This window comes from Ursus maritimus, unplaced genomic scaffold (assembly GCF_017311325.1).
Source record: "Ursus maritimus isolate PB19 unplaced genomic scaffold, ASM1731132v1 scaffold_1, whole genome shotgun sequence".
Taxonomy (NCBI): Eukaryota; Metazoa; Chordata; class Mammalia; order Carnivora; family Ursidae; genus Ursus; species Ursus maritimus.
The window spans coordinates 1751708-1769113 of record NW_024423343.1 but is presented as its reverse complement, the minus strand read 5'-3'; the positions used below and the strand labels follow the sequence as shown (position 1 = coordinate 1769113).

The following is a 17406-nucleotide window of genomic DNA, read 5'->3' as shown; positions in this document are numbered from 1 at the left end:
TCCCACCCCGTCACCATCACCCTGACTGACGACGGCGAGCATCTTTTTAGGTGGCCACGGGTCATTTGCATACCTCCTTTTATAAATGTTCTGTTCCCATGTTTCATTAGGTTGTTCATGGTTTTATTGCTGATTTGTAGAAGCTCTTTATGTATTTTGAACACGAGTCCTTTGTCAGTTAAATGTACTGTTAATATTCCTCAGTCAGCAGCTTGATTATTCCTCAATGGCATCTCCTGTCAAGCAGAAATACTTAATTTTGTCTTGAGCTAGACGTCTCTCTAGATGGGAAACAGAGGCAGGGAAGTTTTTCCCAAGGTCACACATCTCAGAGCGTAGAACTGAGACCTGCACCTGAGTGCCCCGAGCATGGTCGCCGTGCCGGACATCTCCAGGACAAAGCCGGGCTCTTCCTGTCCTCAGAGGGCCTGTCTGGGTGAGTCAGTCACCCTGCTGAGCCTCGGTTTATTCATGCAAATGGCACACGCCCTGCCGCTCTGGAACATCCCGGGGAACTTAATGGTAGAATATAAATGCTGTGCTCCAAGTTGCCTTTCAGTGAATGCCATCCTGTGGGATTGTTAAGGTCATCAGCAAGACGCTAAGAAAAACTACAGCTAACTGTTCCAAATGTTGTTTTCACAGCAGGTCTGGTGGTTTTCCTGTCTCAGCAAAAGTTCTAGCAGGTTCTTTCAACATTTACTTAATGCACTGGGCACAGTGGGGGACAGAATTCTGCCCTCCTAGTGACAGGATAAATTAAGTCTCAGCAAAACAAAATCTAAAGTGAAAGAGTAAAAAGAAAAACCAAACAGAACAAAACCGACAACACGATCCAAAGAGTACAAGCTAGGACAGATCATCCCAAGTCCTACACAAGTCCCGTCCTGTAGGAAGCCTCCGTCTACCGACCCACAAGTGACCTTCCAATTGTGCAAATTCATCTCCGTCCTGCCATGGCGTAGACGAAATCGCCGCTGGGCACAAAACCCTGCCGTGCGGGGCAGACCGCAGATGAAGGCCCAGGCGCCATGCCTGGCAGAGCCCGGCACACCCTCTTCCTCAGGCAGCTCCCACCCACCCGCAGGTCTCGGCCAGGCCCTGGCGCTGACAGCTTCTCCACGCTCTGGGGACTCAGCCTCGAAATCACTTAATGGTACTTGATCTTGAAGGCTGGACCTTCTTTCTCTGCTTCAGCTGGCGACCATGGAGCTAAAAAGTTGGAGTGCGCCCCAGCGTGGGGCAGATCCAGGAGACGGGAAGAAAGCCATCGGAGTGCTGCCCCCCACACCATCCGGGGCTCACCCCAGGGGCTCCCTCCAGAGTGGGGCCTATACCTGCCCCAGCACCTGCCCTCACACTGTTTTCACAGGCTCCTCCACCCTCTGTGACACACTCACACACACGCATGTGTGAGCATGTCCCAGCCGCATGATCACGGCCACACTGAGATGGGTGCACGGGAGGCGTGCGGAACTGTATACACACATAGGTACACTCTGCACACACGACAAAAGGTAAATGCCATGTAGCAGATGAACAGGCATAAATGTGTCACTAACAGCACCCAGCTCTCTGCACCTCACCTTTCCCACACACACACACACTCTCACGGTCCACACCACTCACCCACGCCTGTGCACGCACACACACACACACACACACACACACACACAATGGAACATCACTCAGCCATACAAAAGAATGAGATCTTGCTATTTGCAATGACCTGGATGAAGCTAGAGGGTATTATGTTAAGTGAAACAAGTCAGAGAAAGACAACTACCCTATGATTTCACTTATTTATGTGAAATCCAAAAAAATAAATGAATAAACAAACAAAAAGCAGACTCAGACCCACAAATACAGAGAACAGGCTGGTGGTAGCTAGAGGGGTGGGGCGGGGCGGGCAGATGGGGAGGGGATGAAGAGGCACAAACTTCCGGTTACAGAATAGCGAGTCACGGGTGGAAAGTACGGTGTTGGGAGTGTGGCCAACGATACTGTCGTCACACTGCGTGGGGAGCGCTGACTCCTGGAGAGAACCTCCGATCACTATGTCGTACGTCCGACACTGATAGCCTACATCAGCTATACTTCAAGTAAAAATGAAAGTTTCTTAAATGTTTGCCCGTCTAGTGGGCAAAGTGATGTCTTGCTGCCTTAGTTGACATCCTACCAGCTTTGGGAGACTTTGAGTACCTGTAACGATTTACTGCCACTGGCCGTTGGTTCTGTGAGTCGTCTTCTGGGTCCCGCGTGCCCATCATCGTCTGATGCGTGGCTTCATCTGCCATTTGGCACAAGTGCCCTACGTTGGTAGGTATCAGCACTTCGGCCCTTTGTCTGTGATGCACGGTTCCTGTGGCTCCTTCCAAATCCACCGTCTGTCCCCTGGCCTTGTCTGTGATCTCTGGGGAGAGAGAATGCAGCCGGAGTCCAGGACGCGGGTCTGGAGCCTCCCGAGAGCCGTGCGACCTGGGGCGAATCCGTGTGCTGAGAGCAGACGGGGACTCCAAGTACAGGAACTCAGGAGAGAGGGGGGGAGCCGAGGACAGAGGACACAGCGCTCCTGCGGCCCACGAATGTGCTCACGGCACCGGTAGCTTGCATTGCCACATGCGCAGGGGGCTGTCCCAGGTGTGACTCGGGGTCACTCAGGCTCAGCACCCCCATTTCACAGGCTCAGGCACAGAGACTCCAGTTGTCCCAGGACCACCCAGGGGACGAGCAGCTCCAGGGAGCCTGGTGATGCCATCTGTGCTCCATGTGCCCCCGCCTCTGTCTCCTGACCAAGCAGTGCATGGAGCACGCGCTCCGGTCCCGTCCCCCATGGGCCGTGTGGCAGGCAGCCCCTGCACTGGGATGTGTTTGCACAATGCTCTGATCCCAAGGCACCCCAGGACACCAAGTCTAGGAGGTCACCTGGGGCTGTGAGGACCCCATCTCTTGCAGTCTTGGGCCTGCAGGGCTGGAAATCCTCAGGCCTGGAAGACCCGTGGCTGTGCTGTCAGCACAGCTGCTCGGTTACCTGTCCCTCCTGCCTGATGCCTGTTTCCTCTGTCGCGCATCTCACACACGGCTGGACTGGCCCCACCAACATCCGAGTCCACAGCCTTGCAGCTCAGCCTGGAGCCCCGCTGGCCACAGGGTCTGTCTTCTCTCTGGGCAGCCTCTGGGCCACGGTTCACCCCCCATCTAATGATCTAATGAACTGGGTGGGGGTGGGCAGCAGGGAGGGTTGCCACATGGCCTGTTGCCCCCAGAGCAGGAACGGGGAGCTCTCTCCAAAGTGCAGCCATGCACCCTGGCACCAGGAATCCAAGGCCTAGAGTCTTACCCAGGCCCCTCGAAGCCTCTGGCCTGTCCCCAGGCAGGGTCAGTGCAGCCTGCACTTTCTGGAGGCAAGGGGACAGCAGTTTCCATTTGGCTAGGCCTGTGGGGTCCAGGTGATGTCTGGCCTGTCCCACCTCCAGGATTCTGGGTCAGGGGTCCGTCAGCGTCTCTCTAGCCAGGCGTGACTTGAAGACCAACAGGAATCCAGGTTTCCCAGCACCACGTCCCAGCCTCTCCCCCGCCCTGTGTCTGGCTGTGCGCGTAGCCGTGCCGCTGCCTTGAGGTGTGCTGGGCCCCACGAGGTGTCGAGTGTGGACACTGGGCCAGGGCGCAGAACCTTTCCGGGCTGCTTTCCTTCCCTCTCCAGCAGGACCCAGGACTTGGCTATTTTCAAAGTCCCTTGCATATCAAACACACCATTATTTATTTAGATTTATTATCTTTATTGAAGTGTAGTTGACACGTGATATCACATTCGTTTCAGGTGCACAACGTAGCATCGCTACCATGTCACCAGACACCATCACAGGATCACCGACTGCTCCCCACGCTGCGCCCTTCACTCCCGCCTCCCCGCAGAGCTGCAAGCAGCACCTCCCCTCTGGCAGCAACCAGCGTGTCTTCCGTGTTTATAGGTCTGTGTCTTTTTGTTTCATCATTTATTTTGTGTTTTCGATTCCACATACAGGTGAAATCATATGGTATCCGTCTTTCTCTTATTTCACTTAGAGTAACACCCTCTAGGTCCACCCATGTTGTGGCAAATGGCCAGATCTCATCCTTTGTTACGGCGAGTAATATTCCATTGCACATGCATGTGTGTATGAGCGCGCGCGCACACACACACACACACCCCTTCCCTATCCACTCATTTGTTGATGGGCACCCAGCTGCTTCCATGTCTTTGCTATTGTAAATAATGCTGCAATAAACATGGACTGCATGTACCTTCAGATCAGTGTTTTCGTTTTCTTTTTTTTTTTAAGATTTTATTTCTTTATTTGACAGAGAGAGACAGCCAGCGAGAGAGGGAACACAAGCAGGGGGAGTGGGAGAGGAAGAAGCAGGCCCCCAGTGGAGGAGCCTGATGTGGGGCTCGATCCCGTAACGCCAGAATCACGCCCTGAGCCGAAGGCAGACGCTTAACGACTGAGCCACCCGGCACCCCAGTGTTTTCGTTTTCTTTGAGTAAATACCCAACAGTGGATCATTTCTCACAGAACTAGAACAAATATTACTAAAATCTGTTTGTGCAAGAGCTCAGAGGCCTGCCCCCTCCCTGGCGGTATCCAGGAGTCCAGATGAAGGCCACAGGCAGGTCTCTGCTCCAACGAAGGGCCAGGACCAAGGCTGCGTGGGGCGAACGCCGCCCCTGCCCAGGAGACACTGAGGGCTGGGAGAAGAGACGGTCCCTTCAGAGGCCCTGACTGCAGTCCTGCGAGAGTGTGAAACACGGACACAATCTTACTCTCCAGTTGCTTCCCAAGCCCTACGCCCACGTGGTTGGTCACAAGGGCTAGAAAGGGCTCCCTCTTGCTAGCATCCTCACATCCAAGAACAAGCAGCTTCGGATCCCGAGGATTCTGAAAGTTAACGTTAGCACAAATTTCCCCAAAGACCCCATCACAGCCTTGGAGCAGTGGCCATCCCTCAGATGCCTTCCCCTGTACAGAAAGGTGCTTCCCCAACTGCGGGGCTTTGAGTAGTCCCAGGGGACGGGACCAAGGGTGGGTGCGCCAACTGGAGGCCTTCTCAGGGACACAACCCCCAGGAGGGGGAACACCAGGACACATAGAGCCAGCACCATCAGAACCCTGTTTCCACCTGGCCAAAGAAGCCTGTACAGAGGAAGCCAGGAGGCGGCCTTGTCCATGGTCCCTGAGCCCAGGGCAGCTGTCCTCCCCTCACACGTCCTTCCAGCCTGCCAACAAATCCCTGCTCCCACTCTCCAGGTGCTGGGGCGTAAGCTCCCTCCTGTCCTCACTGAAGAGTCTCCTCCCTGCTACCAGAGGTCTTCCTCACCCTCAGCCAGTTCTCCAAGGAGCCAGCAGCCATTCCAGCCCAGCTGTGTCTCACCTCCTCATGTCCCACAACTTGGCTGGCAGCCGGGCCTGGGGTCAACTGTGGCGTAACTTCCACAGCATTTTTAAATGTGGCAGAGATGGGCACATACGTCCCCGTGATCAAGGCAATTAGGTATAAGAAGTGAGAAAAAGTGTGTTTTTGTCACTATCAATGAAAATATATTACTAACAACAGAAAGAGTTTGCCAAAGGAGTCAGCACAGGCACAGAAATAAGCAGGAGCTGCCATCTGTCTCCTAACGCACCCGCCGCTCCCCCATGGGGATGGATCCAGGCGCAGCCGCATGAGCGAGGGAAGAGGTGCAAATTCTGTCTCTGGGCCTCACGGTCCCGAGGCCCAGGGTGCTCTACAGCTCAAGTGCTTAACCAGGTCTCACCTCATGCAACACACACGGGGATTACCATTCCCAGAGCTGCCTGGACCAGAGCAGTCTGGAATTCTAAGGCTCACACAGAGCCCTGTGGGGTCCTCACGCCAACTCCTCACCGGGGCCCACGGTGCCATCGAGCTCCTGTGCTCGGTTCCCCTCCCTTCACCTCAAGTCACTCGCTCCTGCTGAAGAGCAGAGATCCAAGAACCAAGAGGCACCTCAGGGACCAAGGGCCTTGTTGGCCAGCAAGGAATGGAGGCCCAAGAAGTGAGGCGTTTGGGCAGGGCCCACAGCTCCTCGTGACACGCAACACAGGGGCCGCTGTGGGGCTGAGCCAGGGCCAGCCCTAAAACAGCACAGCACAAGCCTCACGGGACTCTGTTGCGAACCTTAACAGACGAGGACTGTAGGGTAACCGCCGAAGAACTCACCCCAATACCTGGTGATCCCCACAGACACCTGTGGGCCTGTTCTGAGGAACCCACTTAGGAAATGGTAAAAACTGCTCGTGAGAAAGCTAAACCTGAGAAAGCCACTCTCAGAACGCAGACAGCGTGCAGCCTGCCTGTGGGGAAGCCTGTCGTTCTGAGTCTCTGACACAGAGGCAGCCCTGAGTCCCGGCCCAGGCCGAGCCTCAGAGGAAGGGGCCTCCGACACCACAGAGCACGTCTGTCCCGTCACCGGGCAGTGACCCTGTTCTCGCTCCGGCTCAGGGAAGCGTGCCTGACTAGTTCTCCCAGGGCCTGGGCTGTCGTGCCCTCAGGACAGGAGCACCGTCTCAGCCACAGACTGCAAACCCGCACGCCACTCACAAGATCACAGCAGAGGTGACGTCACCTCCAGTTTCAGACTTCACGTGTCTTCAGGCCATCAGGGTGATGCTGTTCAGCACATTCTCCCAGGGGGAGGTCGGCATGGGCCCTGCTTAACTCTAAAATATGGGGACTGCAGCAGTCCTGTGTCGTGGGCGTTTCCTGGTCAAAGAAACACTCTTCGCTTTGAGATCAACATGAAATAGGAATCTTAATTTTTATAGCCATTATCTATTGCTGAGCTGGGCCAAGTAGAAAGACAAAAACACCTTTTAATCCCCTCCACGTTACATTCCCTCTGGAATGGCCCAACATGCATTCTCACGAGAAAGGCACCTCTGTCAGGGTCACTGTCTAGCTGTCCTGAGTCTCAGAGCCTCAGGTCTCGGGACGGCAGCTGCTCTGGGGCTTAGGCAGGCGATGTGAGGCCCGACGGTGGTGGGGGAAACGTGCCACGCACACCTGCCCACCACAGTAAGGTCTTAACAGAGTGCCACGAGGAGGGCCCCCCGCATGCCTCACACTGCTCACTGACCTAACACGAACACCACTTCGCAGGCTGTGAGCCTCACAATTACTCAATACGCGTTCAGGAAAAAAGCACATGGCGTATTTATAAGCTGACAAATGTGTTTCATTCACTAAGTCAACACACACACGCACCCACACGTACGCACAGGGGCTTTTAGGGATTGTAACATTTGCTCAAAAATCCAAGAATTAAAATTACCCTGCAAATGATGGCATCGCTTTTTAATTGAAGGACAAAAGTTGGTCACATTCAGAGATCAGCGGGCCTCATGCAGATAGTTAAAACCATCCTTCTCTTCCTTGGTTAACAATCTCCTAATTTCAAGTAACGTCCACGAGTTCTTTAGGACCATCTGAAATTGTCCCCTGAGGCGCTCTGCCACACCACCTCGCAACAGGCAAGACCACACGCGCGGTTGGACGGCGTCTCACTGGATATCATCATCATCAAACAGGTCTTCAAAATCTATGTAAACGAACAAAACCGCGTATTAACGGGGCACAAGGTAAACAACCGAGAAAATAACTTCAAAAAGAATTACAGTCATTCAAAATAGAGAAAGAGCAGGAAATGGTCTAAATAAAGGACTCTTCCCATGACAGACACGATTTTATCCAGCAGTTTGTATCATCCAAGAGGACAGTGGCGTAGAAGACATCTTTATTCTTCCATTTAGATGACAACCTTAAGAAAATGCATGGAGGTGGAGGCGAGGCGGAGGTGAGGCAGCCAGAAATCCCAGGAAAGCATGAGAATGCGGGGGCTAGGCAGGAGGAAGGTGCTAGAAGAGCAGGGCCATGCAAGAACGGCTGTCTTTAAGGGAGTCCAACCCACGGTCATGCTTGAGAGACAGTCCGAGCCCCTCCCACTAGAAGAAGGGCCACACCCTCACAGCGTGCTATTTACTGCGATGGATGGCAGTCAGGGTCACTGTGCCCTTCTGTTTACTTGTCTATGGGTTTCCTAAACCGTCTACCACGGGCATGCCCCGCTCTCACGATGGGGAAAGGAAAACTGAGGGTCCTCTCAGTCCCACGAGTTCAAACTGTGCAGGATAAACAGTGAGCTAGAAGGAGGTGAGTGGGAGGCCCTGGTGGCGTCTCCGCATGCCAGCTGTCACAGACCATCTGGGAGGGTGGTGTCCTAACCACCTCTGCTCAGCACTGACGTGGGTGGTCCCACCGCAGCAGGGCTGGCCTGTGCTCCTATAGCTCTGTGCACTTTCTCCTCCCCCAGCCCCTAGCCCCAGCTAACTCCTCACACCCCCCCCCCCCGACACTGCCCCTGATGTGCTCCTAGAAACAAGACCACCCACCTCTGCCAGGGCTCTCATCACAGCTGTCCCTGCATGCTGCCTTGTCTAACACTCCCCTACTTTATCAAACACAGTGAGTGAAGACAGCAAGCCTTGTTCATGGTCTGAACCCCAGTGCCCGGGGGGACCAGAGGTCAGAAGCTCTGCTCCATGAACAAGAAGGACTCAGGAGAAACTCTATCCAAAGCACTCGTGGCTTTCTCACAGTAAGTGGCTTTCTGAACACATGGGGCTGCCACAACCTGATGGGGCAGCACGTGCTGTGTGAACTCTGTCGGTGGGCAGACCAATGCGGCACCAAGTTCCTCTGTGTTCTTTCCCTTTCCAGCCCTGACCCAGAGGGAGGAAGGCCCCACACTGCTTATGTTGCTCACACTCCCTCGGCAGGGCAGCCCAGGTGCCTCCCAGATACCCTTTTGGCAGGGCTATTAGGGCTATTTTCAGAAACCACATGAACTTGAACACTGGAATACAGCCAACAGTCTGTAAATCCAGAGGACGCGTGGGACCTTGAAGGAGATCATCACATGTGGGAGCGGGTCGGGTGGTGTTAGACATCGCCCTGCCCTGCCCAAGGTGAGGACCCAAGAGGACCCCACGTGAGTAAGGGCTTTCACAGGGTGGCTCCGGAGACCTTAGAGAAAGGCTGAGAAAGGCTTTCCCCATCCTCAAGGCCGGTGGCAGTCCGGATGTCGCCTCAGGGGAGCGGCCAGGCTCCCTGGAAGATGGCACCTAATTAAGCAGCCTGGCTTCTCTTTTTAGGCAACAACTTGCCGAAAAGATGCCACATAAAATAATATGGATTTGGGCTCCAGGGAGATTTGGTGCGTCAAACCAGTGTGGCCCGGTAGTGTCCCAGCTGCCACTAACTAGTGATAGTTCTCTGTAGTGGCAGGCACCTTGGACGAAAGGAGGATGACAAAGGGAGTCTCCTAACAACACCTGTCTTGTGTTCCCGCTCATGATTTGAACCTTTAGTAAGAATATAATCTGTAGGAACAAGGCCTCGGGAAATCAGAAGACAGCAGGAGAAACAGCCCTGTGGCACGTGGGACGGTGTCGCACAGTTGCTTTTTCACTGCTTACTGTCCATGTTCTTGGGAAGCAGCACAGAAGCTCTTCAATACAAACGAGTCCCGCTTTCAGAGAAAGGGCGGGGAAAGGTGGTTGTCACTGCGGAGGGGGCCAAGAGACCAGAACCCAGCAGCACACAGGGAAGGAAGGAAAACCAGCCGTCTCCTGACAGCAGAGATGAGAAAGCCGGACGGGGTTCCTACACCCATGTCTCAGGTCACGAGCAACAGACCAGCCTCTGCAACAGGTTCAGGGGCCAAAAGCATGGCCACAGCTCAAGCTCAACTACTGGAAGGCAAGACTGGGAGCAATTTTACACTGTTCTGTCTTGTGACACACAGCGCTGACGCCGGTGCTAACAGCCGTGTTGTCGTTCTGTACAAACCACACTGCATCTGGCCTTTCCTGTTCCATGACCCCAGTCAGTCATGGCACAAAGTACTCCACTGTTTAACACACACACAAGAAACACTCAGATTCAAACTGGAATCCCCATTCCCAGCATCCTTACCATTAAAAAAGTCTGCATGAACTGCCTTCTCATTGGCTGCCAAGTCCATCAGGAGCCCCGTGCTGCCTCCTGCCTGGGAAGGGAAAGGTGACGTGGTGTCAGTGCTCTTCTCCGGGAGAACAGGAACAGCGCCTTACAGGGCCCACTCCACTCTGTGGCAGAGGAAGGCAAGGGATGGAAAGGCGCCCAGGCTGGAGTCAAAATTTAATTTGACAAAATTCAGGCAAACGAAGTGGGTGGGAGAGGCAGCATTCCAAGGAATTATTCTGAAGATCTCCTTGGGTCTTACCTTCCTCGATTCCTCCTGTTTTTTAAACAGAATCCTGCTGTTGCCCCAACCACCACCACTTCTCTGTAAACCTTGAGCAGAGGTTCTGATTCCCTAGAAGAGGCTACCACAGAAGCCCCAAACATGTGCAAAACTGTGCTGATGACTTCCCTACTCTGCATTGCCCCCTGCTCCTTCTGAGAATGACACCATTTCCCTTGGGAAACTGACCTGCTGACCCCGGGTTCTGCTGCAGGTGGCATTACAGCACCCCCCACTGCAACAGTTTACGGTGGCAGTAAAACCACTGCCAGGCAATCTGATGCGTTCAGCATTTGGGGTGTCTGTGGAGCCACCCAGGGATGGTCAGAGCAGAGACCTCTGCCCACAGGTCCCTGCTGCTGCCCTGATCCCCGACTTTCCAAGGCTGTCTGCTCTGACCTTTCCTGGCTCTGGAGTAGCTGAGCATCTCCCATGTTCCTTTTCCTGGCTGCTCTCAGTAGTCCAAACCCGAGAGAAAAGTCCAGGATTCTCAGACTTCTCTCTTCTCAACCTGCCTCCCTTCCCCATGATCACAGCAAGCCATGCAGAAGCCACCGCTCGCTACTATGTTTAGTCTGTCCCTACTTCCATCCGCAGGTGCTGCCTTCATTCAGACCCTCCTCAAGGCCCCTGGAAGCAGTAATCCACTCTTTCCCCTCCAAACCCAGTCCCCAAACTCTCAGAGTGACCTGCCAGGAAGCTTTCTGCCCCCCACCGCAATGCCCTCCAGCGATTCCACACTGCCTCCGACAGTGACTTTAACAAAGAACGGAGAAACCGGGGAGAAGCTGGGGTTTGCCTGTCAGGAGTGGGGTGCAGAGAGACCACCTGTTCCAGAACAGCTACAGGCCACTTCATGCTCCACCCCTGACAACTTTTCCAGCTGCAATCTCTCCCCAGGCTCAGACACCTTACAGCCTGCTGTTGAACTGCAGGACCTGCCCTTCCCTTCAAGGCTCCACTCCTTCCAGGCCTTCTTCCTGCAGCCCGTCTCCTTAGCAAACACCAGCATGCCCTTCAGCATTCACCTACAGTCAGCAAGCCTGTGCTGGGCCACCCCAAAGCCAGGAGGGTGCTTCTATCAGGCACCTCCAACATTCCACGCAATCCGCCTCTCTCTGTCATACCCTAATCTCAGCGAGCACAGAGACAAGGTCTGTCCCCCTAAGCTTTGAGAAAGAGAAAATGAGGCCCTGACATTAGGCAGCGGACCTGACACCCAGAACTGGGCTGGGGTTCCACCAGCTCACAGAACACCTACATCGGCCGAGATCACCCCGTGGTCACGAAAGAGTGAGACAAAAACGCTAGACCACCTGCTAGCCCTGCATAATCGCCTGAGAGACCGGGGTCACTGTGCAAAGCACGCACCTGCCAAACACGCCCCCCCACCCCCACCCAGCTCCCTGTGCCGAAGGCCGCTTCCAGCCTCGCTCTAGCGGTGCCTCCCTCCGCATAAAACCTATTTCAGGACCCCGGCAGCACGCAGTCCGCAGCAAAGCCCACCCTCTTCCCCACGTCGCCGAGCAGAGGTTCAAGCGCCAGCCGGTCATCCGTCGCGCTCCCCGGGGGCCACGTCCCGGCCCCCCGCCCGCGGGCTGGAGGGCGCCACCGACTCGCCCGCCCCGGCCCGCCTCGGCCCGCCTCACCTCGTCCAGGTCCACGTAAGGCCCGGCGCCCTCGGGGAACATCTCGTCCACCGCCGGCTTCATCTCTCCTGCGGCGCCTCCCGCGTCCCCGGCCCACTTCCGGCCCGCCTGACGCGTCTTCCGGTGCGCGCCCGGCCGTGGTGCATCTAGACGCCGGAGGACCGCCGACTCTATGGTTTCTCCTGGCACCCGGGTCGGGCACTTCCCGGCCTCCCGCTCGCCCGTCCGCGCTCGGGGGAAGCTGCTCGGGGACTCGGGGTGGCCCGCGGCCACAGACAGCTCGGCCCGAACGGCCTGGCACGCAGAAGGGCCCAAAAGATGCCCGTTCCAGAATGTGCGTGGTCGGAAAGAGCCTGGTGGTGGCCGCAGCGGCGGGGCGGGGGGCGGGCCACATGGGGGAGGGGGTCAGGAGTACAGACTTCCAGCTGCAAAGTGAATGTCTCCGGAAAAAAGATTAAAATAAAATAAAATAGTCTGGGGGATGAGAAGCACAGCCTGGGACCGTAGCGGATGGCACTGTAATAGTCTTGTACGGGGACAGGTTGTGCGCACTTGTCAGCGCCGTGTTGCACGCCGGAGACTAACAGGGTATTGGAGGTCAACGGTGCTTCACAGAGGAGAACGGGAATAGTCAACGGAGTGAGAGGCAACCCACGGAAGGGGAGGAGAGATTTGCAGGTTGCACACATAGTACCTGTCTGTAAACACACACACATACGCGCACAGTAAAGGGTTACTATCCAGACTACAGAGAGAACTCCTAAAACTCAAGGACAACAAATCCCACTCCAAAGGCAAGTGACTTGAATACCTTTCTCTGGAGTAGATGTACGAATGGTGGAGCAGCCCGTGCAAGGAGGCTCAACACCACTGAGCATTAGGGAAATGCAAATCAAAGCCAGCTCACTCCTCAGAACAGGCACCATTTAAAAACCCAGAGGACAGCAAGTACTGGAGAGGGTGGGGGGAAGTAGAAACACTTGCACGCGGCTGGTGGGAATGTGGGGAACGGGATGGGGGTGCCTCAAGCATTAGACTTAGAACTACTCCATGAGCCAGCAGTGCCGCTCTGGGTACACACCCAGAAGAGGTGGAAACAGGGTCTTCGTGAGATATTTGCACCCCCGTGTTCAGGGCACTGTTATCCCCAAGAGCTCAAGTGCGGAAGCTCAGTGGATGAGCAAGATGTGTTCTACAGTCCATAAGATGGAATTCCATTCAGCCAGAGAAGGAAGGTAATTCTGACAGGTGCTTCAACATGGGGGAAGCCTGAGGACATTATTGTGAGTGAAATGAGCTGTCCCACAAATCCTGTAAGACTCCACTGACATGAGGTCCCTACAGTGGTCAGATTCACAGAGACAGAGAGCAGAAGGGTGAGCACCAGGGGCTGGGAAGGGGTGGGCAGTCAGTGTTTCATGGGGACAGAGATTCAGTGGGGGAAGATGAGAAAGTTCTAGAGATGATGGTGGGGATGGGTGCACAACAGTGTGAATGTGCTTAGTGTCACTTGGAAATAGTTACCGTGGAAAATTTTATGTTATATGTATTTTATCATAATTATTTAAAAATATGTGAATGAGAGAAGGGGATAGGAGGGAGGGGGAAGGAAGGAGAGGGGAGGAAGGGAGGGGGAGCGTGAGATACTTGAGCTAGACTTGTGGAAGTAGGTAGTCTTGGGCTGGACTGTGTGAAGTGGAGGTTGGGGGGCAGAGCAGGGAGTCAGGGAATGAGCCCAGATTGAGGGGGACCGTGGCCCATGTGGGCAGTGCAGGGCTCAGGGAGAGGGGAGGAGAGGCTGAGAGTGTGAGTGAGCCTACGGTGTCATGGTGACAGGATCACCATGAAGTACCCCAGCACAAGTCAGACCAGGGAAGCCATGACTCCGCGGCCACCAATAGGCTTCTCTTCTGAGTGGTTAGTAAACATGGGGGGCCCCATTCCCAGGCACCGCGGCAACGATGAGAAGGCGGTGGCTATGGTGGTGCTTGCCCCTGATGAGGAGCTCAGTGGGGCAGCATTGGAGGGGAGGGGCTGAGGGCGTGGGGCAGGAAGTGGAGGGTCCCCCACGGGCTCTGCCCGCAGGGGTGGAGGACTCAGGAGGGTGTGCCCAGAGGAGAACTGAGCCCGTTGGGTGCTGAGGTGAGCAGGGAGGGCTGCGCCAGATCTGAGTCCTGACCACGGAGTGGGATGCCCCAGGGGCGGCCAGCGCAGCAGGTAGGGGGTCAGCTGAGGGTGGCTCGGGTGGGGGGATTCTTCCTCTGAGAAGAGAAGGGCAGAAGGGAGGCCTTTTAAGAACAGAAACGCAGCTGCGTGTCCTGGGGAGGCTGCAGGCTGCTGATGCCCGAGAGGCAGAAGAGAGGAGAGGGTCAGGCCGGGCGGCTCGGGGTCTTCCCTGGAGCAGGGGCTGCATTTGGGTCCCCCGAGCAGCCTGCAGGGCGGCGGCCTGGGCGGTTCTGTAACACGCACCCCAACAGGAGGCGTAACAGTCTGAGGGGACTAGGACCGTGCACACGTGCGAACTGACAGGCAAGTGAACAACACGGAAATCCCGCGGTAAAGCGTGCCATTTGTCTGGTATGTTTGGTTGAGCCCAATTGTCCCCAGTGGGATCTTGAAGACCCATCCTCTCCCCTGGCTATCCTGTGAATGCGGACTTGCGTGTTGTTGAGGTGAATTTACGGAAACCAAATTCACACCAGCTCAGGGTGGGGAAAGAAAGAGATGAAGAGGTAGTGGCTTTTCCTAAAGCCACTGGCTTGGCCTCCTCTGCACAATGTCACCTGGGGCACGGGCAGCCGTGGCAAGAAGTGTGGCTGGAGTGAGAGGGACAGCTACGGGAGGCGAGGGGCCCGCTGCCCTGGGCACCTCCGACCTTCCAGCACCCTCCCCCCCCCAGGTGGCTGTGCCCTGTCCCAGGAGCGTTTCCTCCCCTTTGCAGCCATGAGAAGCCTCATAACCATCTCCCTGCCGCATGAGATAGCTCGCCTGGCCCACCCCAAAGGCCAGCCTCTGACCCACCGACGTGCCCACAGCCCCAAACCCATTTCCCATCACGCACTTCCACCCAAACATAATGTGTACAACTACTAGCATCTATATTTAAAACAGTGTTTCCCATTACTTTATTTTAAAAGAAAAACTGGTTGTGGGGCGCCTGGGTGGCGCAGTCGTTAAAGCGTCTGCCTTCGGCTCAGGGCGTGATCCTGGCGATCCGGGATCGAGTCCCACATCAGGCTCTTCCGCTATGAGCCTGCTTCTTCCTCTCCCACTCCCCCTGCTGTGTTCCCTCTCTCGCTGGCTGTCTCTCTGTCACATAAATAAATAAAATCTTTAAAAAAAAAAAAAAAGAAAAGAAAAACTGGTTGTAGCTCATTAAAGCAATTTCTTGTCATCTGATGGGCGTTGACGACAGGGTCCGCAGCTTGTAAGCTTGGATGCGTGCCCGTGGGAGCTCACCACCCGCAGAGCAGCTGGGCAGTGCCAGAGGGTGGTCCCAGCGACACTGTGCAAGTGGCCTGCCGGTCCTTCCCTCGCTCCAGAGCACCCAGGGCAGGTAGCCCCGTTCCTCCCGCAGCCCCTCAGCCTGCCGGCTGGTGCCCAGGTTTGGGGGTTCTTCCCCGTACAGATAGGCCCTGGCCCTTCCTCACAGGCTGGGCTCCTGCTGCCCTGGTGTGAACTGCCCTCAGGAGTGCACTGCGGGGAGCAGGGGACAGGCAGGGCCCCCAGCCCAGGGGGCCACAGGGGGGTCTGGCTGCTGCCCTCCTCAGTGGCTGAGGGCAGGGACTTTGGGGTGTGGCTGCCTGGATCTGGGTCCGTCAGTAAGTCAGGCAGTGTCCTGGTGTCTGTTTGCCTCAGTTTCCCCCCTGCCTTCCGGGGATCTTGCAGCACCCCCTCCGAGAGGCTGTGAGCTTAGGTAAGAGGGTGACATGTAAAGCAGAGTCCTGACTCAGGGCCGTGGTTCATTTGTCAAGTAGGGAAGGAAACGTGGCCGGACCGGAGATTTTCTTGGAAGAAAACCAGAAGCATTTGCGCGTGTTAAGTCAGGAATTTATTGAGCAGGAGGCTAGGGATCTGGGCTGCTGCTCAGTCCTGCTGATAGGGGACATGGAAGCCCAGCGTGGTCCCCAGCGGGAAGTGCACGAAGAAGGTGCGGGCCATCTCCTCAAGCTGGGGGTAGGCCCCCAGGGTCTGGAAGTACTGCACATAGTTCCAGAAGTCAGAGGTGGAGAAAGGCCAGTAGGGCATGGCGGGCAGCTCGGCATAGGGGTCTGAAAGACACAACAACCTGCCTCAGTGGCTGTCCCCACCTGTCCTGCCCTGAGGCTGCCCCTCACGATGCCTCAGGGCAGGTGGATGGTGCCCAGCAGGGCCGCGGCCCTGAAAGGGCCCTCCCAGCTGGGAACCGGGACCTGGGCCACTGCTGGGTCCTCCGTGGAAGTATCCAGGAGCCTTGTCATCTGCGTGATGACTTGGGTCTGCCTCTTGGGACTCCTGGTCTGGGGGGACAGTTCAGGGAGAGAAGAAGGGAGAGGAGGAGGAGGAGAGGGAGGGAAGGAGGGAGAGAGGGGGAATCTGGCCCCTGTCCTGGAGATGGTGAGGGCGTGGGGGCATCCTGGTGGGATTTCAGAGACCGCAGCCCCAAGCCCTGGAGTCCAGACGCCACTGCATGGTGATAGGACTCGGGTAGAAGGACCATGGGGTGAGTCCTGGCTGAGGGTGAGAATGGCAAGCCTCAGGGGCTCAGGGGTCACTCCTGCGCTGTGTATCCCCAGGTGCTGGAGGGCAGGGCCCAGGGAAGAGGCTCCTGTCCCTCTGCCTGCAGAGCTTGTCCTTGAGCTGACCCAGGGCCCCTACTTCATTTGCTCAGGATCAGAAGCCAGCTCGCACCGGCTCCCTCTTCCAACCCCATCCCACCCAAACACACACAAGAAAAGAACCAGAGGGCAATACAGTACCTCCCTCCTCCTGCACTGGCTTGGCCCCTGCAGACAAAGAGAAGAGCAGTCACGCCGGAGAGCCCCCCAGGGCAGGACCCCCCCCAAGCAGACAGGGAGACAGCAGGAGGGACAGAGCCACCACTTACCCGCCAGAGGTCCCAGCAGGAGGCAGAGGGCCACCCCTTGCACCCAGCAGGGCTTCATCTCCCCCAGGCACACCCTCCGTCAGCGGACAAAGGTCCTGTCCACCTGTCTCAGGAGGGACCCAGAGGTGGGACCAGCCACCCGTCAGGGCCCCAGGCTCTCCCCCTCCCCATCCCACACCCCGGGCAACTCCCTAGAAAACAGCTCTGGGGAAACACAAGCTCCGAGGGTTTTCAGAGCAGTTTTGGTTTCAGTGGCTTCAGACGTCATCCTGAGGCTACACCCCACCTGTCAGCTGGCTGTTCCTAATGGGAGCTGCGACCCTGCG

The 17406-nt window shown here is 56.1% G+C and overlaps 2 protein-coding genes across 2 annotated transcripts; both read right to left on the bottom strand.

Annotated features, from left to right (window-relative positions):
- Positions 1 to 7341: 7341 nt before the first annotated feature.
- Positions 7342 to 12110, bottom strand: COPS9 (COP9 signalosome subunit 9). The gene is made up of 3 exons (XM_040638353.1): positions 11995 to 12110; positions 10036 to 10108; positions 7342 to 7600 (listed from the first exon to the last, which is right to left on the bottom strand). The coding sequence occupies exons 1-3, from the start codon at positions 12055 to 12057 to the stop codon at positions 7563 to 7565; spliced, it is 174 nt and encodes a 57-aa protein (XP_040494287.1). The 5' UTR covers positions 12058 to 12110; the 3' UTR covers positions 7342 to 7562.
- A 3877-nt stretch (positions 12111 to 15987) lies between these two features.
- OTOS (otospiralin) lies at positions 15988 to 17204 on the bottom strand. The gene is made up of 3 exons (XM_040636989.1): positions 17081 to 17204; positions 16953 to 16979; positions 15988 to 16265 (listed from the first exon to the last, which is right to left on the bottom strand). Exons 1-3 carry the CDS (start codon positions 17136 to 17138, stop codon positions 16081 to 16083), a joined length of 270 nt encoding a protein of 89 aa, XP_040492923.1. The 5' UTR covers positions 17139 to 17204; the 3' UTR covers positions 15988 to 16080.
- Positions 17205 to 17406: the final 202 nt, after the last annotated feature.